Source organism: Bison bison, unplaced genomic scaffold, assembly GCF_000754665.1.
Source record: "Bison bison bison isolate TAMUID 2011002044 unplaced genomic scaffold, Bison_UMD1.0 scf7180017864331, whole genome shotgun sequence".
Taxonomy (NCBI): domain Eukaryota; kingdom Metazoa; phylum Chordata; class Mammalia; order Artiodactyla; family Bovidae; genus Bison; species Bison bison.
In genome coordinates this window covers 3,410,120-3,436,944 of record NW_011494903.1, presented here as the reverse complement: position 1 = coordinate 3,436,944, position 26,825 = coordinate 3,410,120, and the positions used below count along the sequence as shown (strand labels likewise).

The 26,825-nt window shown below is 39.7% G+C and overlaps 1 protein-coding gene across 3 annotated transcripts in view; it reads right to left on the bottom strand.

Moving 5' to 3' along the window:
- Positions 1-1,092: 1,092 nt before the first annotated feature.
- Positions 1,093-26,825, bottom strand: part of DAB2 (Dab, mitogen-responsive phosphoprotein, homolog 2 (Drosophila)) — a 211,717-nt gene continuing 185,984 nt past the window's right edge. For all 3 annotated transcript variants that reach the window (XM_010853735.1, XM_010853734.1, XM_010853733.1), the window contains 14 exons: positions 25,987-26,179; positions 24,856-24,995; positions 23,957-24,055; positions 20,536-20,667; positions 19,977-20,057; positions 19,176-19,202; positions 18,879-18,932; positions 18,411-18,473; positions 12,990-13,643; positions 11,851-12,007; positions 6,204-6,836; positions 5,208-5,317; positions 4,565-4,635; positions 1,093-2,830 (listed from right to left, as the gene is read on the bottom strand). In XM_010853735.1, the coding sequence (XP_010852037.1) occupies positions 4,570-4,635; positions 5,208-5,317; positions 6,204-6,836; positions 11,851-12,007; positions 12,990-13,643; positions 18,411-18,473; positions 18,879-18,932; positions 19,176-19,202; positions 19,977-20,057; positions 20,536-20,667; positions 23,957-24,055; positions 24,856-24,995; positions 25,987-26,077 (2,307 nt within the window). In that variant the 5' untranslated portion in view covers positions 26,078-26,179 and the 3' untranslated portion in view covers positions 1,093-2,830; positions 4,565-4,569. The remainder of the gene's footprint in view (positions 2,831-4,564; positions 4,636-5,207; positions 5,318-6,203; positions 6,837-11,850; positions 12,008-12,989; positions 13,644-18,410; positions 18,474-18,878; positions 18,933-19,175; positions 19,203-19,976; positions 20,058-20,535; positions 20,668-23,956; positions 24,056-24,855; positions 24,996-25,986; positions 26,180-26,825) is intronic.

Below are 26,825 nucleotides of genomic sequence, written 5' to 3'. Positions count from 1 at the left end.
AACTGAGCTACCAAGGAAGCTACTGCTGCTACTAAGAGACTCTAAAGAGGTCTGTTTCCACTTCACAGGGACACTTCAGGAGGCACCTCCCTCTGCTTGGTTAACAGTAGTTACTACTGCACTGAAGTGAATGTCATCCCCTTGTACACATGAGCAAGGATAAACCTTTGGCAAGAGCTTGCTTAAACCACATGGAAATATCACACAGGTTCAATGGGTTAGATAAACTGCAGAGCATTTGGATACACTGTGTAATTTGTGCAACATATTCTTATCAGCAGCCCTTTCCAGCTCATCTGTGGTTTACTGGAAACTGCTTACGCGTGGAGTCTGTTTCTCTATATTCTACTTAGAAACAGATCAAATGTTTCAGTTAAAAGGAAAGGTAAGGCAGTACTATCAAATATCCCAGAACAATAAATGCCAATCAAAGACACTTATTCCATCAAGTTCATCTGATTACCTGAAGATGTCAAGTTTAACACCAAGACTTCTACACTCAAGCAGTGTCTGCTTTGGGGTCATCTGTTTTGTTGCTCTAGGTCTTGAAATGAATGAGAACCTTGAATGCATTTTTTTTTTTAATAAGGGAGAGTGTTTAAGAGTGTCCTAGTGCTAAAGACATTTGACCATAAGCTTGCCCACCTGACTTAGAAACTTAGAAGCTCTTCTAAGTAGCTTACAGAAGCTTGAACCAGTCCACAGAGCTGTGTTTTGATGAAGTCAAACATCAATGAATTAAAAACAGGGGAAGAAAGGGTAAAAGGCATGAACCAATAGTTCACTAATGAATGATTTTTATACTAGACATAATTGAGGTTGTTCTGGCATAGGTCTTATCCACTGGACTCCCAGTAAACTCCCAGGAAAGGAGAATGTACAGGTCTGAGAGAGGAAAATTGAGTCTTGAAAGGCATCAGATATTAATTTACCTGTGGTCCTATTTCACAGATTTCTACTTTTTCATTTTGGTGACAATTCAGAATGTGTCATAATTAACATTTGCTCACCTTACACTAGTATATGTTATATATTGACCCTATCACATCAACCCAGAGCAGGGGTCAAATGAACTGACAGTAACACATGAGATTCTGCCATTCCAGTTTATTGAAATGAGTAAATTTATAGCTTTCTTTGCATACAGAAAAGTGCACAAGAAAATAAGTATGTACAAAACAATTGTGTGGCTGGTCATCAGTTTTAAAATATTTGTCTACTTTCAAAAATTCAAACTATCTAGAAATAATTGCCTCCAGTTTAGCACATTTAGGTATTCAGACATATAAAATATTATTTCAAGTCTGTTGATAATAACTGAGTAGAAAGTCAGACATTGCCATACATGATCAGCTATTACCATTCAACATAAAACCATAGGACTTTAGCCTGGACTATTTGGGGCTAATCAATGGAGGTTCGTGAGGCCACCATCTTGTTTTGATCCTGAGCAGTCATCCTCTTCTTCCACCTAAAGATAACATTGTATGTGGTTGATTAACACCCACAAGAACCTGAGCACTAGGGGTCAATAAATCACATTAGAAACCCAACATAAACAAAATAAAACAAAACTCACTATGGCAAGAACAAACCCTTCAGATCCGTGCCATCAACAGGACTGAAAATGAGCTGGAAGAGTTTCCAAGATTGTGAGGAGACAAACACTGCACACATTAAATTTTTAATGATAACACCAAATACTTGCTCTACAGAATCCACCCCCCTCCCCACCACCCATTTATCTTCTGACTGTGAGACTGTGGCATCAAGAAAGCTTTCCAGTTACTTGATAAAGGTCTGGCATGACCCCAAATAAGCACCTAACATGTTTGGCACAATCACATTTAACTTTGATGTGCTTCTCTTAGGAATGCAGTCCTTCATTTCTGAGTCGAGTTCAATTTTTCCTCAACGTGAACTGTTCTGGAACTTCAGCTCAAGAAGATAGCCTCTTATTCCATAGAAAGGATAAAGGTTGTGTGCATTTGCAACTCTAGTTACTGAGATTAGAGATTACTGAGAAGGCAGAGCATAGAGGCTTCAGACCTGTGAATCATTAGATTTTTTTGCCCCATGAAACTCAATTGTTTATGAAAGAGAGAAGCCCAGGAGCAAAAATGACTGAAAAGAGAATTGGAGGGGAAAGAAGAGGAGAGATTAAAAAATGATTCTTCCCTCCTTTGCAATAGCTAGCAAGAGATAAGAGAAAGGACAATCTCACCCTTGAGAGAAAATGAATCTTCAGAAAGAAAAGTTGCATCTTTAAAAACATTCTTAGGTGTGTCAGATTCCAAGGAGATTCTCCTAAGGAGAAATTGAACTTGCTTCTAGTTTACTTTAAAAATGCTCTGTAAGTGACGGTCTGAAGCAAGATTTAAGCAGGTGCCTTGTTCTACAATCTTTAGGTTTAATGCTCTGAAACAGAACCCCCGAACACTATGAACAGTAGGGATTTCAAAATTTATTCAAAACAGTATGATCTGAGGGGTTGTGGTGGCTGCATCGCCCAACCAGAGGGTACATGGGTCACATGGGTTCCAGAAGGTTCTAAGGTCACAATAGACAAGGGTCCACATAGGAAAACTACTTCGCTTACATTCGGCTAGTGAGTTTAGGTTCTTAATTTATTTAAAGCCATAGATTCAGTTTAGCAAAACAGAAAGTAGAAGGTATTCTACAAGTGGGAGAGGCTGCAAGAAATAAGGCAACTGATAATATGTCAAAGCTAGAACAAGGGCAAAAGTCAGGACTTGTCTGCCAATTAGCTTTGTCCTTGACTACCAAGGCCAACCTCTTTGTTTCTCTGGACAGTCAGCATGCCAAGTTCCTAGAGAAGTATGGAGAAGAAAAAAAACCATGGTTAGAATTTTGGGGTTGAATATTTAATGTGGTAAACATTAAGTCATTATCTATGTTAATAATAATATCTCCTAGGACTGATTCAAGAGGATAAAACAACTGATGTAGAATCTGTAATAAAGTGATTAACACAAGTGCTCAATAATGTTAGCTATTTTGTCCCACTGTAGTTCTTCTACTCACGCCCCAACCTACCATTTAGCAGGTTAACTAGAATTACCCTTCCTTCATGACCTAAAGAAGGAAGGGCTTCCAGAGAGAACTCTAGTCAATTCAATTAGGTGCAAACAATCCTCCTAGACTTTTAGTGCATGTTATTCCTTGTGCTTGGTTCATGGGTGCCTCCCTGGGAGAGGAGGCAAGAGTGAGTCTCTGTTAAGGTTCAATATATCATACCATTTTATTAACATTGTAACTCATCTGGATGCTTGCTAAAATTAAGCTTTTCCTCAGCACCAAGGGGGATTCCTCAGGGCTAGGGCCCAGGAATTTGCCTTTTCAATAATCTCACTCTGTAGCCTATTTTATGGAAAAGCATTTTCAGAAAGACTGTAATTACAGAAGTGGAGTGAGGGAGATAATCCAAACTGCAAGTAAACTCAAATCTTATTGTTAGTATCAGACTTAAGATATGTATCTATTTAAAGTAATTAAGTTCTACGTGGGTTGAGAGAGAGTTTGGGTCGAGAGAGTTTGGTAGGCCCACGTGAATGGGGGCCAGGGGGCAAAACTGGGAAAAAAAATGGGCTTGGGTTCTTTTTATTCTTCCTATTTTTCTCCTCTTCCAGCTATCCCCTACTTCCTCTAAAATGCAGATAAGCCTCTTCTCCTCCACAAACTGCAATCTTTTAAGATCAGATAAAGTTGTTTCTACTAACTGGTGAGAAAGAAACACACTCCCATCTTCACTCCCAGATCTCAATCTAAGGTGGTGGTGGTGGTTCAGTGGCTAAGTCGTGTCCGACTCTTGCGACCCCATGGACTGTAGCCTGCCAGGTTCCTCTGTCCATGAGATTCTCCAGGCCAGAATACTGGAGTGCATTGCCATTTCCTTCTCCAAGTCTAAGGTGGTAACACACAGTAACCGACTGAGGATAAAACCCACCAGTGGACTCATCTGAACTTGCCTTTCAAGGGGTTATAGGAAGCTGTCACCACTTTGAGATTTAATATCACCAGACAATTTCAGACCAATTGTGAGGCCCTCTCACAAAGAAATGCATATTGAATTGGATGGCAAAAGTGTAATCATGATTTGTTTGGCTGACCTCTTTGGTGGTTTCAGAAGGCCTTCAGAATTTGAAGCTTCTATAGAAAACTGAGTAGTTACTAGGAAACTTTGCAATCACTTCAATATGAAGATCAAAAATCTAGAAGGCTGTTATGTGTTATATGGAGTTTTACTTCTGTACAGAAGTGAAATGTTAAAAACACAGGACAAAAAAACAAACAAACAAACAAAAAACACAGGACAGAAATCTATATCCATGAGTATATTACTATTTTTTAAATATGTGTAAGAACTCTATTCATAAATGCTCAGCTTAGTCATTATTGAATTAGTTAAGCATAGTGTTCCATATCTTTTACTTCTCCATTTCAGAAGAATTTTTTCTTTCCAATTCTAAAATTAAAATTTCACCTTTATTCTCTGTGCCACCCTTTCTTACAAAGCCTAAGCTTAGCAGGATCTTCTACTTACAGAAGTTAGGCAAAAGGATTTCCAAATGGATCTCTATATATATCGGATGATGTGGGTTGAAGAGAAGCCATCTATGGAAACAAAACCACCTAGTCAATAACTGTAATTACAATGATAAGAAAATACCTATAATTAAGACTTCTCAGATTCCTTTAAAAATCACTTAGGTCACAGACTAATCAGATATTGTATGGGTCTACAATGATTTGTGTTTTCCTGCTTGTAATGGATATATATTTAATATTTACATCAAAAGCAAGATTCAGAATTATGTTTATTCCCCCAAAATGCAAAATATTATTTTTATGAGCTCAGTAATTTTGCGTTAGGAAATTAAACGTTTGAAAGGTTTTTAAGCATAGTGTTTTGGCTCAATTTTCTTTCAAAGTGCTTTCCCAAGCTAGATTAAGTGAGAGACAAAGGACTTTTCTATATGATATTTGCTTCTCAAATTCAAGAGAGTAGTTCCTATAAAAATAATCTTTCCCCAGTTTGAGCTGAGGTTTACACTGCAGTGGTTCTCAGTGATAAATCTTATTCAAATGTCCTTTACCGTCAAAGATACAAGCAAGGTTAATTCAGGAGGTGATAACTCTATGTGGTGTGTACTTTGGAATATCAGCTTCTAATAGTTGGTACTTACAGAGGCTGGTGATGAGTGGAAAGAATCTTTAGAGAAGGGGTTCTCAAATGCGTTGTCAGCAGATTTGGTAACTGGCGGGGCACTGTGTCGGGGAGCCGGCTTTGGTAGATCTAGAAGGTGAGAAAGTAGTTAGTAAGCAAGCTTTCCTCCAATGCAAGCACAAGTCCTCCAGTCAGGCTTATCTTAGAAATTAAGTTCCATATTTTTGAAACTGATATTGACCAAACAAAAATTATCACACCAAATACCAGGATGATCACAAGCAAATTCATCCCTTCTTGGAAGAGGAAGCCAGGCACATTCACTTGAAGTGGAAGAGATTCAGAATTTCCTCACTTAAAAGCACCTACGTGGCAAAACTTCATTAAGCCTTGAGGCCAACACAGAAATAAAGGCTTCTAGAAATTCAACGGCAACCCACTTCAGTGTTCTTGCTTGGAGAATCCCAGGGATGGTGGAGCCTGGTGGGCTGCCGTCTATGGGGTCGCACAGAGTCGGACACGACTTGAAGCGACTTAGCAGCAGCAGCAGCAGCAGAGATTCAATTACCTGATAGATTAACTAATAAAAGTACAGCCAGCATTCACATACTGGTTGCATTTCAAAGCTCTTTCTTTCTACCATGCCTTTTAACTTCCCTCGTTAGATGGGTAGTATGATCCATGCATATCTATTAATGAAAAAAATGAGCCTACAGCCCTACATACCTACCTGCAGTCCTCTGGGTGCCACAACCCATTGAATTTCAATAGCTCTCGGCAGCCCTTTTTAAGAATTGCCACAAGAGGGCAGCACTGGGCCAGTCCTTAGAAATAGCTAACTAAGGCACACTGTTAACTCCATAAGCTAAGTGGTTAAGTTGTCTCCATAACCCCTGATAGATGAAAAAAGCAAGAGTACAGCTATTAAGGGTCTGGAGAGGGTTCTGAGAGACTCTCTGGATTCATACGACTGAAATCCTCATGGGTGCAGTTGCCAGAGAAGTAGGTAGCTTACCATTGATCTTTCTCAACAGTTGATTAGCGTCCAGGTCATCATGGTCTGCATTCTCCTGAGGAATGCCAACTTTGCTGTTGAAATAATTGGAGAAGGCACTCGAGGTCCCAGAGGAGTTCTGTTCTCCCTTCCTTGCCGGCACGGTAGGTGGCTGCCGCAGTTGGAAGTCCTTAAACATTTCTTTCACTTCCTTGACTTCTCTATCCCCAAGAGGGTCCAAGGCAATGAAGGCATCACTGGGGACATCCTTTGGAGGGCCAGTTCTGGGAGGTGGTTGAGGAGGAGTGGCCAGGAGAGAGGAGAGCATAGAAGGGGGCGGGGTGGACACAGCAGGAGCTGGAAAAACATTGCTCTGAAAAGGATTCCCCAGAGGGCTGTTTGCTGACCATGTATTGGGTGTTATGGATGCTGATGTGCCCCAAGCTACAGGGGGTGGAGAGGAAACTGAGACTGCGAAAGAGGAAGGCTGGTTCCAACCCGGAACACTTGGGCTTGTGGTAAAGACGATTGGCTGACTGAATCCTGAAGGCTGACCAGCCATCATGGCGCCCGGGACCATTGAAGGGGACTGACTGAAGACTAAAGGTGCTGGGCTCCATGGTGCTGCCTGAGCAGATAGAACCGGCACTCCACCTGAAGGAAGGAAGCGGGACAGAGGACTTAAATCAGAAGACCAGCTTGAAGAGGATTCGAGTTCCAGAAAGTCAGCTCTCTGGAGAGCATTTATAGAGAGCATCTACATGCCAACCTTTATTAAGCCTTGAGGCTGACATGGTTCTTATTAGATTAAATCACTCTAAAGATGAACTGGGCTTCCCTGGTGGCTCAGATGGTAAAGAACCTGCCTGCAATTCAGGAGACCCAAGTTCGATCCCTGGGTCAGGAAGATGCCCTGGAGAAGGGAATGGCTACCCACTCCAGTATTTTTGCCTGGAGAATTTCAGGGACAGAAGAGCCTTGGTGGGCTACAGTCCATGGGGTGGCAAAGTATCAGACTCGACTGAGCAACACTTTCACTTTCTTTTCAAAGATGAATTAGCTGTGGCACATATTCAAATGTTTGTTGTACTTTGAAGCTCTGTTTTTCTACCACATGTTTTTAAACTTTCCTCATTAGATAGGTAATACAGTCCACAAGTACCAAGTCATAAAAGAAAATGAGCCCTTTTCATACATACATTGATGTAATTCAAACAGCTAGAATAGAGCCTGTCAGTAGTATGAATCTACAGGTTGAGTAACTACATTGACATATATAAGCCATGCTTATTATGAAGTAGTTAATTAAGATAATCCATTGGATACTCGAGTCATTGATGTAATCTTTTCATTTGGCAAATGGCTCAGGTCTGGAGTCTTATGGAGACTAGCTGTTAGGAATATACATTAGGCTTTAACATGCTTACATCCTGAAGAAACCATTTCAAAGTTTCTTTTCTTTTAAATGTTGCCAAGGTTGACACAGCTATATAAAAGGGTAGTAACATTTGGTTTATGCCAAGATAGTTTTAGACTTTTACGTACAAAAATGGAGGAAAAGCTGGTTGTCCTAGGAGAGCTGTTTCAAATAAAAGTGCTTCCTGCCATGTGTCACTCACTAAACTCTGCCAAAAGTTAGGAGGGAGAGGAGATAACGTGAAGGAAAAACAAAGACAAAACAAAACAAAAAAACCCCAAACAAACAGGAAACAAAAACATTTGCAATGTGAGTAACTACACCTGTCCAGGCATCTGCTCTTTGTGGGGAAATGGCTCTGTCACCAGACCCCTGCCATTGTTGATCTGTAATTAATTAAATCAGTAAAATCTAGGTCTCTTCAGTGCTCACCCTCCTCTTCTTGAGAAGCTCATTCCTGACATCTTGTTCTAATACGTAGGACATTTTCTCTTTTGTGTCTTCCCAAGTGTATTAATAATCCAGTTAAACTGTCACCACAAACAGAAAACCTAGATTCAGCCTCATACTGCTTCACAAACGATGTTCTGCTCTCAAAAACCTACTTGCTTTGGGCTTTGGAGCAGAGCAATTCTTTAGTTATGAACACTTTCTAACCAAAGAAGGAAAAGGCCTTCAGACTTGGGTTAGGAATGTTTTTGTTTCCAGAGGGAGAGATATTTTGAAATGGTGTTCAGGGGCTGATGGAGCAAGATATTCTATCTCGAATTTTCTTAGGATTGGAGCTTGGTGTTAATTGATTCAGCTCTGTCATCACAAACCCCCTCCATCTGACCATCAACACACAAGGTGTACTCATGAAGAGTGAGTGGCTTTAAGTGGTGGCTCATTTTATTAAATTAATATGCTTACTTTTGAGGTGAAGAAATTGGGTAGAAGAATATCAATTATTAAAATTGGGAAGGTCACAGTTTGCGATAGAGACCAAAACTCAGGCATACCACTGATTCCAGTCCCTACCCTCCTGTTCTGTCTCCTTGACATCAAGGAACAGAACTATATTTTTTGTTGGAATGTTAATTAAAATGCTTATTTATTATTCTTGGCCACACTGTGTGGCATGCAGAATCTTAGTTCTCCAAGCAGGGATCAAACCTGTGCCTTTGCATTGGGAGCACAGAGTCTTAACCATTAGACTGCCAGGGAAGTCCCTCAAATACTTATTTACATGTATACAGAAATTAGACTTCATTTACACCAAAGAATATGCACACAGGCAGACCCTGGAGATATTTCAAGCTTGTTTCCAGACTGTCATAAAAGGGAATATGACAATAAAGTGAGTCAAGCAAGCTTTTAGGTTTTCCAGTGCATATAAAAGTTATGCTTGTATTATACCATAGTCTAGTAAATATGCAATAGTGTTATGGCTAAAACAACAAAGTACATACCTTAACTTAAAAATAATTTATTGTTAAAAATGTTAACCATCATCTGAGCCTTCAGCAAGTCATAATCTCTTGGCAGTAGTAACATCAAAGATCATCAATCACAGATCACCATTTGAGAATAAAATGTTTGGAATACTGCAGAAATTACCAAAATGTGACAAAGAGACAAGAACTGAGCAAATGCTGTTGGAAAAATGGTGCTGATACACTTGCTTCACTCATGGTTGCCATAAACCACCAATTTGTAAAAAAAAAAAAATTCACTGTCTCCAAAGTTCAATAAAATGAAGTGTAATAAAACGAGGTATGCCTGCATTCCTTTTACAACCAATCAAGGGAACAGTTCTCTTAGATTCGATAATACAGGTTTCTTGAAGTAGGTTGAGTTTAAACAAAGTTATTGCTATCATTAAAAAAAAATAATTTAAACTTTATTAACTGAAGCCAGAGTCACTCACTAATAATTTACTCCAGTTGGATGTACAAATTGGGTAAAACTGTACCATCTTTCAGCTTGGATGACTTGCCTTCCCTTAGGAAAATGTGTAGCTATGGTCACAGATAGTCTTAGTGGGAGTGGTGATAAAGGAGAAAAATATATTGATATTTGCCAGGAATTAAAGACTTTCCCTGGTGGCTCAGACAATAAAGAATCTGCCTGAAATGCAGAAGGTCTGGGTTCAATCCATGGGTAGGGAAGAACCCCTGGAGAAGGGAATGGCAACCCACTCCAGTATTCTTGCCTAAAGAATTCTATGGACAGAGGAGCCTGGCAAGCTGCAGTCCACGGGTTCACAAAGAGTTGGACACAACTAAACAACCAACACTTTCACTTTCTTTCTTTCAAAGACTTTCCTAGTGTATACTCAGGCCAGCTTCATTCCCATCTACCACATGTTGTGTTTCCAAGATATTTAAGGCCCTGCTGGAGAAAGTAAGGAAAAAGAAAGTGTGGGTATAAAAAGTTAATTTTATTAACTTCCTGATGCTATATTAAAATACAGGGAAGCTAGTCAAAGCTTTCTACAATACCCTTTCCCCACCCCTGTTCTCCAGAGGAAATGGTCCCCTAGCTTGGTCCAGCGGAAGCCAGACCTACAACCTTCCATGGCTTGGCTGAGGATCCCTGCGAGTGGACAGGGGCTATACTGTAGGGTTGAGTTTGAGTCCCAAGTTCAAACTTAGAAGAATCATCAGTATTCGGCAGTTGTATACTCCAAGGCCTCAACAAGGGCACCTAACGAAAAAGCTTTACTTCATCTGCATAAATTAATAGTTATAGGGTCCAGCTGTGTTTTCAGGCTGATTTGTTAAATATTGGCTGTGAAAAATTTTCAGGGCCTTGATATCAGACTACAAAGCTCTGTGATGTGATCTCGTCACAGGCACTGCAGGCAAGCTCTCTACCCTTCTGCAGGGAAAGCACCAACCAGCTTCCCCTTAGGGGTGTAGGAGAAAGGGCTGCAGAAACAGAAAGACCCCAAGAAATCTGAGGTGCCTGGGGAGAGTTTCCTGATGGTGTAAATGCCAAGCAGGGACCTGAAATGAGCTGGCTTTCACAACTGCAGGGCTTGCAGCCACTCAGCAGTTGGGAACCAATTCCCTGTTGCCACCACACTCCAGATATGATTGAACTGATATAATATGACAGAATCAAAATATTTTCCTTTGCAGGAAAACAGCAGGAAGAAAGAGTCCTGATAACAGACTCTGCAGGAGGCAGAGAAAGCCAAGATCCCCGGTCAACTTTTATAAAATAGGGGAGAAAGGCCCCTTCATTTATAGCCCTCCTTAGCTCTCTCAAGAGACAGAGTCTATTTGGGGCTTGTGGAGTACGAAAGGAGTAGGAAAGAAGTAGGAAAACAAACAGAATCCCCAGTAGGACAGCAAAAACCATTGTCAGAGTTTCTAAAGAACTGTTCCATGGAGGCAGGAAAGAACCGGAGGTGGTGGGCAAAAAGTAGCAGGACCAGCTCTCAGCCACGTGGCCTTTCCCAGAGTCCTGTCACAGAGGGGCTCAGTGGTCCATGTGAGCTAATGACATGGTTTTGAATGCTGCTGGTTTTGACAGCAGCAGCATGTCTTAGGTATCTGATAAAATTCCATCTCTTCCATTATTTCTGTGTTCTTTTCACCTTCAGGTTTCTGTACTGTAGACTTATCTTCTAACACTACTAAGCCACACAACTAACCAGAATATCAGTAAGGAGCTACTAAGCCTTAAGAATTCAGAGACCGATCAGGATACATGCCTTTCTCACACCCACCACATGCCGAAGAACAGAGCTGCGCTCAGAACCCTGCACTTTCATTCAGTGACTTACACTTGACTCAGATTTCACTTACATCCCCGTCGAGGTGCGTATCCCTTCCAAGAGGGGCATTAGTTTAACAGGGGATAATAGGGCTTTGATTTAATAATGACAAGATTACATGGAAGACATGCATGTTATTACTTTTTCAAATGGAGACGATCTCAACCCCATTTCTCCAATGAAACTGGTTTGAGCTTCAGAATCCCTTACAACTGTCTCCAGTAAGCCATGACTAGTTAGTTCAGGTAGGTGCAACACTTGGAAACGGATTTCTTCTCACATGCTAACTCAAGGAGCCCATTCCAGTACAAGTCAAGAGTTCCGAATGGAGGTGGATTGTAAGAAATAAAAGTGGAAGAAACGCTCCCTAGGATGCTCAAATTATATGCCCCAGGTACTCCTATGGATATGAAGTGCTTCCTCCTATGAATTACCATCTGATGAAAGTAACAGAGCCAAACCTAACTCCATCTCTAAACACCTACCTAGACCCGGGAGGGGCCCCAATGGGGCAGGAGCACTTGTTTTGAAGAGATCCAGAGGGTTGGTCTGTAGGGTTGCAGGTTGTCCTGGAGATTGTCCTGGAGGTTCTGAGATGGGAGGAGCAAAGATGTCTGCTGCAAGTAAGTCTTTTGCTGGAGACTGATGGGACAGAGAGGGATATGGAGGAGTTACTCAGGAACAGTGAAATAAAGCTCTATTCGGTTTCCTAGTCTGTACCCAACTAGACTTTGGGTACACAAAAAGAAATTTATCCTATTGTTGATAAATTACTACAAAAAAACCCCAAAAGACAAAACAAAACAAAAAAGACACAGATCTGGGCAATGGACAGAATATTGGATCTTGGTGACTGATATAATGGAGGAAACTCAAAGTGAAATCTAATTTGCTTGTTCACACATTTGTATCTGTCTGACCTCCTTATCAGCTAAAAGCTGGAAGCTGGCAGTGAAAGGACAACTATAAGTGAGTAGCTTAAATATTTCGGTCATTCTGGATTTAAATCATTCTGCATAAAGATGATACAGTAGTTTAATCATTGAGCCAGCTTGCATATTCCAATGAGATTTTTTAAATGAAACTTACATAAACCACATTTTAAATTGCTTTTGAATGAAGTGGTAATAGTAAATATATGTTTCTTTTAAGACATTGGATTATTCTGGCATTAGTCAGAGGAGACAGACAAGAATTTTATACCACCACCTGGACAGGAATGCAATATAAGGGGGTGTGTGTGTAGGGGGTGTGGGTTAGTATGGGGAGGGTACAAAAGGAATCACAGGAACCCTTGTCCTCCCCTCCCATAACATGACGATCAAACTTACCAGAGGTACAGAAGCATAGCAGCATTAAAAATGGAAAAACTTGTGTTTAGTTAATAATACGTGACAAGACATGCAAACGGAAAGCAGAGGGTGACAAACACGGCCGAGTGAGAAGCTTAAAAAGGGTGTCGATTAGAGGAAAGTGTTCCTGGAGAACGATGTGCCTTATCCCACCTTCTATTTTACAGCCACACAGGAAACTACAAGAGCAGCAGGAAAGAGAGCTTGCATCACACCACCCTTTGGTACCGCACATGCATTCTGCCAATGGCTATGTGGAGAAGACAATTCACCTTAGCAGTCCTTCTGCCTCTTCCAGGTTTGGTACTTTGTGGAGGTGGGATAATGGCTATGGAGTCATGTGGTGAGGACTGGACAGAGCTTTCCAAGTCCTGCTTTACGCCATTCGGGACAGGCAGTCCTTTGGGAGGGCTTCCCACAAAAGGGTTCGGGGAGGATTTGATATGGAAGCCGTTCTGTTCTCTTTCAGATACCTCATTGTGAGTTCTCACTGCTGGCTGGGTTTGAGTACTTGATAAGGGCCATGGGCCTGCCTGAGCTTCCTGTTTGCCAGTCCGGTTAGAGATCTGGTCAAATTGCTGACCAAAGTAATCAACATCCCCATTCAGGGGCCCATTACTCAGAGGGGTAGACGAGCTACTCAAATTCTCTTTCTTCTGATCTGGAGATTTGAGAGAATCAGACGAAGAGGGTGTCGATTGGTCTGGCTGTGCAAAAGGATCATCACGGAAAGGATCAGGATTAGGGGTGGGAAAGAAGTTGAGATTGGCAGAAAAGGCATTTTCAGGCAAGAAAGATGCCTGAGGCTTTGGTCGAGGAAGAGAGCAGGAGGTGATGCCATTTGTTAAGAACAGATTTTCTTGTAAAGAATTCTGATTGGTGTCGATTTCAGAGTTTAGATCCACTAACAGGATATCTTTGCTTTCCTATCACATTTGGAAAGAAAAAAAAAAAGAAAGGGTTAGTCCATGTTGTGACTTCAAATGAGAAAGCTACATACTGATGACCAGGATTACAAAAATTTCCATTATATTTCAGTCTTACTGGTTGACCCTTACCTCCTCCCATCACGTCCCTGAGTTTATAGAATAGGTCCTCCTTGCATCTCTCAGGCCCTTTTAATTAGGTTTCCACTTCATTCACCCTTCATTCAGTGAAAACTTGGGTTTGTTTTACACGTCTCCCCTCACCCTTTCAGACTGACTGAGCTCATAATCATTGTTTCAATTTATGCCTTTGAAAGTCTTAAAGGGAACTGATTGTAAATCATTCCAAGTGACTAAGTATAATTGAACTTGAAGGAAATGACCTTAGACACCTAAACCCACTTCAAAACTGTTGTACACTTCTATTATACCCCTACAGTCACCTACCATCACCTTTCTCAATAAGTGAATCCACTGGCTAACATATTCATATTTGATAGTTTTGGCTGTGATAAAGTTTAATATATTTCCCTATAATTGGGTTTTCTTCTGGGAGGGGGTCAAAAAAGGTTGTCCCCTCCCATCACAGCCTGCTAGGTATGCCTCTTTAAATACTTGAGAATCTTTTTGAAGGTGCTGCCAAGTTGGATCTCTCATTCTCATCATCTGAGTCTCTTTTTTGGACATAACTTTTTGTCTACATCCTTCTCAGAACATGATACTCAAAATACTGATGTAATCTAATAATTATATCTTTTGTCATAATACAGCTTAGCAATGCTTGTGTTGTGACAGTAATCTCATCTCTTTTTGTTCAGTCGCTAAGTCGCGTCCGACTCTTAGGGACCCCATGGACTGCAGCCACCAGGCTTCCTTGTCCTTCACTATCTCTTGGAGTTTGTTCAAACTCATGTCCATTTCTGTCAATAATACCACTAAGTAATCTCATCTACTCAATGGATAAATTCAACCAATTTTAAAGTCATCTTTAATTTATGTATAAGGTGGAGACATGGGTTTAAGAGTTAATTTGGAAGACACACCAAATTCTATTCCTTCTCTATCATTTTTCAGATATGTAATTATTTGAGTTCTCAATTGTCAGATAAGATATTCTTCTCAACATAAAAGCAGCAAATTTGATAAATCTGACATGTCTTTATTCAGGTCAATGACACAACTAATTAAGATTCACCCTAGGATACAGCTGTCATACTGATAGACCTTCCTTCTGATTGACTGATCACTTAAATACTTAAGTATGCTAGCCATAGAAGAAAATAAACAATAAAAATTGCCCAACTGAAATGGAAGCTAATTTTCTATCATTAGCCTGGGCAGATTATTAAATATTTTGGTCATTGGGACAATGATCAAGACATCCTCAAGGGACTATAAAATTCTCAAACCAGCAAATAAAAAGGGAGATTGAATAGGCTTTCTTAGCTTTAAGAGAAAAGAATAAATTTTTTAAAATTTTAGGTCTAATTGGTATTTATCTTTTGGCTTCCTTTACTGTTAGGGATAAAGATACAATTTGTAAAAAGCCATATTTTCTCCTGATAACCAGAAGAACTTGTCAGAAGAGACAGCTTGTGATTTAAAAAAAAAAAAAACACACAAAAAAAACCTTAAAAAAAATCAAAGAAATTGATTGGAAGATCTCAATGTAGGGATCTTTAACAATCAAAAGGTAGGACAAAATGTATTACAAAAGCTTGTGATTTCAATATTTATTCATTTATTATGAGCCACCTCTGGATTAGAACAGTTGGGTGTTCACAGCTGGTAGAGTTCTCCTTCAAATACTTCAGAAGAAGTTCTGAGGACACGAAACAGGAGCCACAATGTTAGACTTCTGAATAGTCACCCTATAAGTAAAATGTATAAGGCTCTCCTCAGGTTGCGTTTGTTGTTAATTCAAAATTAAAAACCCACTTCATAGACTACAACTGAAAAATGTAAGACTCCTCATCTACCTCCTCCATCAGCATTTATTTACTTCTGCACTGGACTGTAAGCTGTAAACACTTCATCCACTGGGCTGTCATGTGGGCACCTGAGAGACAAGAACTGGTGACATGAACGTGAAATATAGTCCCCGCTCTTAAGAGGCTCCTGAGAAAGGGCAAGCAGGCAACCAAGAAGGTGTCTACACAGACCAGGTTTTAAATATTGAGTTCAGTAGACTAGCTTTTCTTCAGGTAATTCATCTTGCCTACCAAACCCTGGGACTCCCTGCTTAAAGCCTTTGCGGACTTCTTGCTGCTCCCCTATATCAAAATAAACTTCATTAACCAGACTTTCAAAATGACCCACATGGGTCACTTGCTTTTAGCCTAACTACTACTTTCTACTCTCCTACATACTTCAAAGACCTAACTCAAGTTCAGATTCTCTACAAAGCTTTTCCCCACTGATCCCTCTACTTCAGCTTCACTCGTGCCCATCCATTGCATCTTACATATACATGACACTGTGTTTTGTGCCCTGATCCCACCCCCGTATCAGATTTGATGGGGGAACCACATCTTATGCCTTTTTTCTTAGTAACCAGGCTTTCAAATGGTGAGGTTTTTAAAGTTAAAGGTCATTTTGTTTGTTCTTTTTTTCCCTTTTTCTTTCCTTCTTCTTTTGAGATACAGCACGGAAAAATATTGTTCAAGCGATTTTGTGATAAAAACTATGTTGTAAGGCATGTCACTTAGTTTGCAGCATGAGTTTTACTTGAAATGCAAAAAAACTATTCTTATAAATGTTGGAGGGAGGCACAGATGGGTTAAGAAACTGCTCATAAAGTCTAGGTAATTTAGATTTCTGCCTCTCTTCATCTCTTTCAGAGTAACTGCTGTGAGATTTCAAAATTTTTAAACAGGTTGGTTTTATCGAGTAGAAATAAATCTATTTCATGACTTATGAATATGGAGTCATATGTAGAAACACACTGGCAAAGTCTAATGAGCACATAATTAGCACCATTAACATTCTTTTACAGATATCATCACTTTCATGTTATTTATCATTTAAATTTACTGTTAGTTTAACTAAAACTTGCATTTTATTTCTACAAGCCAAAAATTCCTAGAAAGCACAAAGTCTAATATAAACGAGACTTAAGATTACTCTTGTTTTTCTTCATTTCATTTTTTAGAATTTTCTAGAAGTCTACAGAAGCTCATTAAACATTCAGTGCTTCCCTGGCTATCTCATCTCATTGGAATTTTACATACATTGAGTGTTTTGACCTCTTCCAGTATACTAGTTGTTTGAATGTTGTTGGAAAGAAGGTTTTTCAGGTGTCAATTTACTTTGGGAAGGGAGCTTCTCATGGAGGGGCAAAGTTGCCTAGCAACCAAACACCCTCAGAGCAAGGGTGGACCTTTCAGGATTATCTAATCTGGTATTTCAAAAAGTTTATCTTTACAATAGTAACAAACATTACAAAGAATGAAAGGTTTCACAGACAAATGAGTCAGGACTTCCTACTTGAAAGAATATTAAATGAGCTTCTCCACTGCAGATTTTTTAGGGTTGCTAAAACACTATGTTATGCATTTTGATTCTCATAAAGGTGGGGGTAGAGATGAATATCTGCAGCCCCTGCTCCTTCCCATCTCACTGGGCCTAGGTATTTGTGTGAAGTTTCATAAGCATGCCATTCTCTACAGTACTCCACCAAGCAAGACATTCACCACTTCTCAATCCGCTGTTGCTCTAGTTCCTATGACCTTTTTGATCCCAGAGGTTTGCTTGACAGTTCTACAGGAGGTTCCCAGATAAACATTCTTCCCATCATTCTAGAGCGACACCTTTTTTCTTGAGTTATGTCTAGGTGCTTTCTCATAATTTATGTTCAAGTCCAGAAACTCACTTACTCAGAGGCATTATCTGAACCTCTAAACTAAATAAAATCCTTGTAAGTAACATCAACTATTAGGCTTTGTGATTATTTTAACATTGATCTCCCTGATAGACATTAAACTCCATGATGTCACTGAATTATGAATCTCATTTCTGTGCCCTGCAAACAGCTGATACTCAAGAAACTGTTAAATAAATAAAAAAGTTTTAAGAAGCATTCAAAATTACAAGTAATTTCACTTGAAGCCTGTTTTGGAAGGTCTGAGACTTAGGCTTAAGCATTGAAACTGAACCTCTGCTTGGGTAGATGAGAGGTTTTTTAATCACCATTTCCTTGTTTTTAAAGGAAAATATCACTCCATTCTCAGAGTTGTTACAGATCAATAATAAGAAGATTCGATATACTATAATATCCTGTAAAGAATGAGCATTTTTTTAAACAAAGACAAGCTTTGGTTAAACATAACTGAGCCTCTTAACTGTTTGGTCTCACTTTATACCACGCTTATGCTGCCAAGTTACAACAAAAGAATTAGAAAACAAGAAGAGGCCAGGAGTCTATACAATCAGTCATCTAACAAACATATTTCCTTCAAGTTGGCTTACATCAAGGATTAATATTCAGCTCCTCCTTCTGATCCTAAGTAATACCAAGATGGACTACATTGCCTGACCTATTGCTCAGATTTAACTTCTAAGCAATATTAATGTATCTGTTGTAGTGCTGATAGGCTCCTATGGTGACTTAAGATGCAAATTTGTTCTAGTAGCCATTTACACTTTATGCAGAAAAATCAATAGTCACCTTCCAAGTTTCAATGAAACCCTCAAGATTTCTGGTGAATTGCCAATTTGAGTTATAGATGCCATTTCTATTACATTGCAAATTTAAAAACAGACACTTACTGTTGGACTACTTAGGTCAGGAGGTGTAGACATGTCCCCAAACAAATCCATCTGGTCAACACCCTTAAAAAAGTATTTTGATTAGATTCAGATGTGTCTATTAAAAATGATTATTTTGTATATTGTTGTAATTGTTTCCTAAGCTAAAGTTTAGGAAAATAGTTGTCACAATTGGATTTTCACTTATCCAATATAGATTTGATATTAGGTTAGTTAGGTCAGGTAGTGTAGACAGGTCCCCAGACAAATCCACCTGATGTATACTTTTAAAAAAGTATTTGGATTAGATTCAGAAGTTTTTACTAAAAAGATTACTTTGTATACTGACATAAATGTTATACTGATGGTTAAAGAGTTGTCACAATTGGGTCTTCATACAGATTCCATACATATTCAGTATTAGCAACATCTTTAGGAAGTAAAACCTGTGTTCAGGTAAGTAAGAATCATAAAACTTCACATACATACCAATTTCAGTTTGCAAGGTGGGTCATCAAGATTCATTAGGGCATCACTCCCATTCTGAAAAGATGGCAAATATTAAAGAGTCAGTTGGCGAGTTTTCTCTATGCAATTTAATTTCCTAGTGTATTAACTTATTAGCAGTTAAGATTTTGGCACTAATCATTCAACTGTACATCTTCTAAGATGAGGGGTCATGAACACACAGTAATAAGCCAGGAGGGAAGTCTGCTTGGGTAGATGGCAAACAGGGCTTATATATATGACACACGCAATTCACAAGAACAAAAGATGCTCTTTTACCTCTACTGTTTTGTTGGCTTCTTCCATCTAAAAAGAGAGACACAAATTCAATGATCTTAATAAATTATCGGTAAAGTGAGTTCAAAGTGAAAGGGACAGTTGTTTAGACCTGTCCGACTCTTTGCGACCCCGTGGACTATATAGTCCATGGAATTCTCCAGATCAGAACACTCGAGTGGGTGGTCTGTCCCTTCTCCAGGGGATCTTCCCATCCCAAGGATCGAACCCAGGTCTCCCGCATTGCAGGCGGATTCTTTACCAGCTGAGCCAAAAAGGAAGCCCAAGAATACTGCAGTGAGTACCCTATCCCTTCTCCAGCGGATCTTCCAGACTCAGGAATCGAACATGGGTCTCCTGCACTGCAGGTGGATTCTTTATCAACTGAGCTATCAGGGAAGCCCAAAGGGAGTTCAAAAGGAGAATAAATATACCTATGGGTTCACAGGCATAAGGCATAAGAGAGTCTTGCATTTGATTTCTACCCTACATTCCCCACCACTCCTCATATCAATACTGGATTTAAATAGAGCTGTTAGACTTGGTACTCATGTACAGTCCTTGGAATCAATGTGAAACTTATAAGGATAAAAGACAAGAGTCAGGGACTGGAAATTAGAAGGGCCTAACTATAACACCCATCCATTGCCCTTTGGAAAGAAGAGAAATACATTTCCTTACATTCTACACGTTGAAGAGACACATAGAAGCCAACTTTCCAGAGAGGACATAGGTTCACATAATGTTAGACACAGTCTTGAATATTGTATTAAGTTTAATAAGGCCTGTATGGACAGTACTTGCCTTTTTCTTTTCTTCTTCCTTTTTCTTTGTATTATAGATAACTTGGAAAAGGTCTTTCAGATCAATGACTAACGGCTCAGCCTGAAGCGAGACAAAGCATCTTTATCAGCATTTTAATCTATTTTCTTCCCTTTGTTCCCCATCACTTCTGATTAGTATTAGTTTTTTCCTTTCTCTTAAAGCTCCTTCCTACCCTCCTCTGGTCTGTGGGAGATCTCCACCACTCTCACCCCTATCCCCAGAAACATAAAGTATACAGATAAAACAAGAAGTATTAATATAATCTTCCAAGTGCCTTCAAACTTTCTGGGAATAATTCACTATTGTTCTAAAATCAGCAATGACTTTATGACAAATTCTATTCTGACAGCCCTTGTGCCACACATTACATGGGTATCAATGACATTTAAAGAAGATCCCTTAGACCAATTAAAGAGAGTCATCCTCTGAAGCATTGTTAGTTCCTCCTATATCTGTTTCCAGCAAGTTCTCTAGTTGAGAGACAGACACCCTTTTGCTTAAGTCCCCCTCCAGGCATATCTTGAGGATCAGAACTTACTTGTTGCCCTGTTTTTATGGCAAAAAACTGGTGTTGGCCTTCTCCTCCACACACATAACCAAATGCTCGGTTGTCTGTCACATCGCGGGCAATGAAAGAAATCTTATTTACTGGATGTTCATGTTCTATAACCTTAAAAAGGAACATCAAAAATGATGTATTGAGAAAACTACAATCTATTTTCAAGCAAGCATAACTAAGTATCAGATACCTAGACATATATGAAAAGGCTAAAACATCTCAATATTTTTCCCTCCTGGTTGAAGGCCATATTTATCCTTGCTAGGAAGGGTTCAAAATGGGAAACAAACAAATAACAACCAAACAAAAAAAGGAAACTAACAACAAAGAGTAGAAAACAGAAATAGAAAGAATGATCCTTCTTATACTTCTATACTTGAGTCTCTCTGTCCCAAAGACATGATACCAAATCGCAAGGAAGAACTGAGGATTAGAAGACCAAGATTTTCTAAAGCAAAGATGGGGCATATAACCTCTAAAGCATTCCAAGTAGGTCTACTTTCCAAGTTCAGTTCAGTTCAGTCGCTCAGCTGTGTCTGACTCTTTGCGATCCCATGGACTGCAGCACGCAAGGCTTCCCTGTCCATCACCAACTGCCAGAGGCTACTCAAACTCATGTCCATTGAGTCAGTGATGCCATCCAACAATCTTATCCTCTGTCCTCCCCTTTTCCTCCCACCTTCAATCTTTCCCAGCATCAGGGTCTTTTCCAATGAGTCAGTTCTTCCCATCAGGGGGCCAAAGTATTGGAGTTTCAGCTTCAGCATTAGTCTTTCCAATGAGTATTCAGGACCGATTTCCTTTAGGATGGACTGGTTTGATCTCCTTGCAGTTCAAGGGACTCTCAAGAGTCTTCTCCAACACGACAGTTCAAAAGCATCAATTCTTTGGTGCTCAGCTTTCTTTATAGGCCAACTCTCACATCCATACATGACTACTGGAAAAACCATAGCTTTGACTAGACAGACCTTTGTTGTCAAAGTAATGTCTCTGCTTTTTAATATGCTGTCTAGGTTGGTCATAACTTTCCTTCCAAGGAGCAAGCGTCTTTTAATTTTATGGCTGCAGTCACCATCTGCAGTGATTTTGGAGCCCCCCAAAATAAAGTCTGACACTGTTTCCACTGTTTCCTCATCTATTTGCCGTGAAGTGATGGGGCCAGATGCCATGATCTTAGTTTTCTGAATATTAAGTTTTAAGCCAACTTTTTCACTCTTCTCTTTCACGTTCATCAAGAAGCTCTTTAGTAATTCACTTTCTGCCATAAGGGTGGTGTCATTTGCTTATCTGAGGTTATTGATATTTCTCCCAGAATTCTTGATTCCAGCTTGTTCTTCATCCAGCCCAGCGTTTCTCATGATGTACTCTGCATAGAAGTTAAAAAAGCAGGGTGACAATATTCAGCCTTGATGTACTCCTTTCCTGATTTGGAACCAGTCTGTTGGTCCATATCCAGTTCTAACTGTTGCTTCTTGACCTGAATACAGATTTCTCAGGAGGCAGGTCAGGTGGTCTGGTATTCCCATCTCTTTCAGAATTTTCCACAGTTTGTTGTGATCCACACAGTCAGAGGCTTTGGCATAGTTAAAAAAGCACAAATAGATGTTTTTCTGGAACTCTCTTGCTTTTTCAATGATCCAGTGGATGTTGGCAATTTGATCTCTGGTTCCTCTGCCTTTTCTAAATCCAGCTTGAACATCAGGAATTTCACAGTTCATGTACTGTTGAAGCCTAGCTTGGAGAATTTTGAGCATTATTTTGCTAGCATGTGAGATGAGTGCAGTTGTGCACTAGTTTGAGCATTCTTTGGCATTGGCTTTCTTTGAGATTGGAATGAAAACTGACCTTCTCCAGTCCCGTGGCCACTGCTGAGTTTTCCAAATTTGCTGGCATATTGAGTGCAGCACTTTCACAGCATCATCTTTCAGGATTTGAAATAGCTCAACTGGAATTCCATAACCTCCACTAGCTTTGTTCACAGTGATGCTTCCTAAATCCCACTTGACTTTGCATTCCAGCATGTCTGGCTCTAGGTGAGTGATCACACCATCATGGTTATCTGGGTCATGAAGATCTTTTTTGTATAGTTCTTCTGTGTATTCTTGCCACCTCTTAATAGCTTCTGCTTCTGACTTTACCAACTCAGACTTAAGTGAACGGCATATCTAAGCTAGAGGAATGTTCACAAGGATCCTTTGACAATGGCTCAGACAGGTCAGAGAACCACCATAAGTATTATTGGGGCAATTACCCCTGGGACATTCTGGAAGTCACCAAATTCTGTCACCAAGTACTTACTAACCTCACTTAGATGTTCATGTCATCATCCAGGAGTGTCATACGAAGGAGGCTTATTGATTTAGTAGTGCCTTCCCCTCAGTTCCCTACTCTCCTTTCTTTTGATCCTTTCAAGTAGACAGTAGGCCTCAACTCTTGAGTGATATTTTTAGGTGCCCAGAATGTGTCTTCGCTTTTGTTTCTCAGTAACTAAGGCCACTGAAAGTTTGTATTGGGCATATTAGGAGGTTTGGGAATAAGAGAATGCTTGTGAGGGAAACCTGTCACTATTCTCTGGCAGGCTTATGAAAACAAGAGTCAAAAGATCAGGGACAGTAGAGACAGCAGTGCATGAAGGTAGCAGGGTGGCTAAGCTGTACCAGGATTCCAGGGCCCTAAGTCTGACCAATGGATTTTTGCATATTAAATAATGAGAATCTCTAGGAAGGGTTGAATAGCAATGGGAGATCTCCGCACAGTATCCTGATACAATAAACTATTGTGTAGCAATGAAAACCCGTTTTAAATAGATGAATCTGATGTTATATAGAGTAGAGGGAAGAAAAAAAAAATCCCAGAACACTTGAAGTATGATAGTTTTTTGATAAAACTCAAACAAACCGAAATTAACAGACTATTCATGTGATAGAATAACAGTAACCACAGAAAATGAGCAAGGTTACACCCATGGGGTGAGAAGGAAGGGGAGAGGGAAAAAGAAAGGAAGATGTTTTGTTCACCAAGTTCACCCATGACCAATATATTAAAATAGACCCATACACAGATCTATGACAGAATCACAAACAAGGGGTAAGGATTAATCTCTTAGTCCACAAAAATACCTGACTGATACTGGTATCTATGGTATACCAGTGTTGAGGTTAGACTTATTGACTTGAGGTTCACATCTGTTACAGGAAATAAATTTCAAAGTAAAGTATCATGACTCCTCACCTCCTATCCTGTCTGTTTTTTGCCTGTTACTCCTGGAAAAGTGCACCAATATGTACTTTTTTTTTTCCTACAGAATTTTGAAAAGGGAAAATGGCAGCTGAAATTTTTGCCACAAATTATTTGTCAGACTCAGATGGTCAGAAAGGTGCCAGTGAAAGTGAATTCTTACCCCAGTTTTCTCATCAATGATTTTTATTCCAGAAAGAGAAATATTGACCCAGATCCTCTGCTTGTGTTGTCCCTGAGACCGAGCAGCTGCCGCCATTCCCTGATGAGATTGAAAGAACAAGAAAAATTCTAGTTAAAAGCACCTTATGATGCCTCTGATTCTAAAATTTTAAAAGACAATCAGCTTTGTTTTCAGCTTGGTTTACCATCTATGAAAGGATTAAGCATCCTTTATAAGAGACAGCAGGATTAAATGGAAGACAGCGAGCCAGGAGATCACTAGTTAGCTATGTGAACTTGGGCAAGTCCTTCTAATTCCCTTGGCCACTGAAGAGTCACTGGCAAAGACAAGAAGATTGAACCAGAAGATCTTCAAATGTCTTCAAAGATGTTTCTTCTAGGCCTTGTCTTATTTAATGAGTATTACTTCCTTAATGAGGTACATAGTGTGGCAGTATTAGAATTTAAAAATTTAAAAAAACCTAAAGGACTAACACTAAATAGCATTAGTTTCAAAGAAGAGTCCTGAATTTTACCCGTATACCTCCAGGCTCTGAAATTTGGTCTGCTCAAAGGAAAAGGCATCTCGGGTCCTTCTGTACATGACTGCATGCTAAGTTGCTTTAGTCATGTCCAGCTCTTTGCTACCCCATGGACTGTAGCCCACCAGGCTCCTCTGTCCATGGGGATTCTCTAGGCAAGAATAATGCAGTGGGTTGCCACGCCCTCCTCCAGGGAATCTTCCCAATCCAGGGATCAAACCCCAGTCTTCTGCATTGGCAAGCAGGTTCTTTATCACTGAGCTACCAGGAAAGCCATAAATAGATACAAATTTCTAATATCACTCCCTCTGTTGGACATCTGCCTAACATAGCAACAAATTATGCTTTCCTCTGTTACCTTTAGTTTCATCATAGAATCTTGGCTCATTTTATCCCCTCTTGCATCTGGCACATCATCAATGCCAATTAGCTTGGCCTTGTATTTCACACCATCACCTTTGAATCTTGCCAAAAGATATTCATCTGTCTTTTCAGTGCCTGAGAAAGAAAAAGTTAGAGGATCAAGTTCATACATGTGCTGAAATATCAGCCCCAGGTATGACCAAAAATGCTGTAGAATCTAAAAATCTGAGTTACATAAATCTTGATTATACTACAATTGATCAATGCAACATTTTACTATTATCCTTATTTCCTCTGAGTTAAAAAAAATCACACTTTGTAAAACTGTGTATGGCACTGGGGTGGAGAGAAAATAAACTCTTAATGATGCAGAATGGGCTGAATTATGGGAAACTTATGGGAATATGTGAGATAGGATTGGGGGATATTCTGGGATATTCTTCATCATAGTTGTAAAAATATTTTTAAAAAAGAATATAAGGAGGATAATATTTTTTTTAATAAAAGGAAAATAAGCCACTGCACAATTTACTAACATTTTCGAACTGTCAATAAAGCAGAACAGAACTGTGGGTAAAATCCCTTGAAAACCATCGAGATGATTATTTCATCAATATAACTTCTTTTGCTTCTCTTCTTATTCCCATTTCTAGAGCATGGATGTGAAAGGCAAAGAAATCATGGCATATTCTCAAACTATGAATGATTAAGGATGCTGACACTTTCTAGTGGTCCTTTTGTGACAAAAGAAGAGGGTCTTATAAAATAAAGATCTTGATTTTTATAAAACAGCTACTTCGGTAAAGCAAAATCATACATAGGTTACTGAAAGATAATCATGTAATACTTCATAGGTGCACTTCCCAACTGAATAATATCTATGAAAGTTTCCCAGCAGGATCCAAGTTGAGGCAATTACTGGGCTCATATATATATTCATCTTATCATAGAGGAATTGAACCAATCTCCTCCGCCAAAGTCTTACTTTCATATTTAGGAGAACTTGAGACTTGGCTGAGATTGAATCAAGGCAAGGGTCAAATCTTACTTTCCCTTGAACGTCATCCTTCTTCACTGGTAACCACCACTAGCTCCCCTCATAGGGCTCAAGAAGATTCCTTCATACCTTTCTTCTTTTCCTTCTTGGATGGTGCCTTTGGTGCAGCCTGTTGGTCAGGCTGACCATTAGTTGCACTCGTTTCTACTTCGTTAGACATGGCAAGAAGGCAGACGGCCAGCTCCAGCACCAGCAGACTCTTAGTGGCAGCAGGCGATCCCTGATGGAGTCGTCTCAAACAAACATAGCCTGCTACAGATGCCTGTGGGCAGAGTTTAGAGGCACAATGAGATCACAACACAGCGAACCCAGACTTTATGTCCTAATAGGCCCACAACCAGTACTGCTGAGTGTAGTTCTTCAGACTCATTTTGTTCTTCTCTGTTAAACTGAACTCTGACAGCACGGGAGTGGGTAGGACTGTTTCCTTTGTAGTTGCCAAAATGGAAAGAAGGTATTTACTAGATTTTTCTTTAAGTAATTATTATGGCAGAAAGTGAAGAGGAACTCAAAAGCCTCTTGATGAAAGTGAAAGTGGAGAGTGAAAAAGTTGGCTTAAAGCTCAACATTCAGAAAACGAAGATCATGGCATCCGGTCCCATCACTTCATGGGAAATAGATGGGGAAACAGTGGAAACAGTGTCAGACTTTATTTTTCTGGGCTCCAAATCACTACAGATGGTGACTGCAGCCATGAAATTAAAAGATGCTTACTCCTTGGAAGGAAAGTTATGACCAACCTAGATAGCATATTGAAAAGCAGAGACATTACTTTGCCAACAAAGGTTCATCTAGTCAAGGCTATGGTTTTTCCAGTAGTCATGTATGGATGTGAGAGTTGCACTGTGAAGAAGGCTGAGTGCCGAAGATTTGATGCTTTTGAACTGTGGTGTTGGAGAAGACTCTTG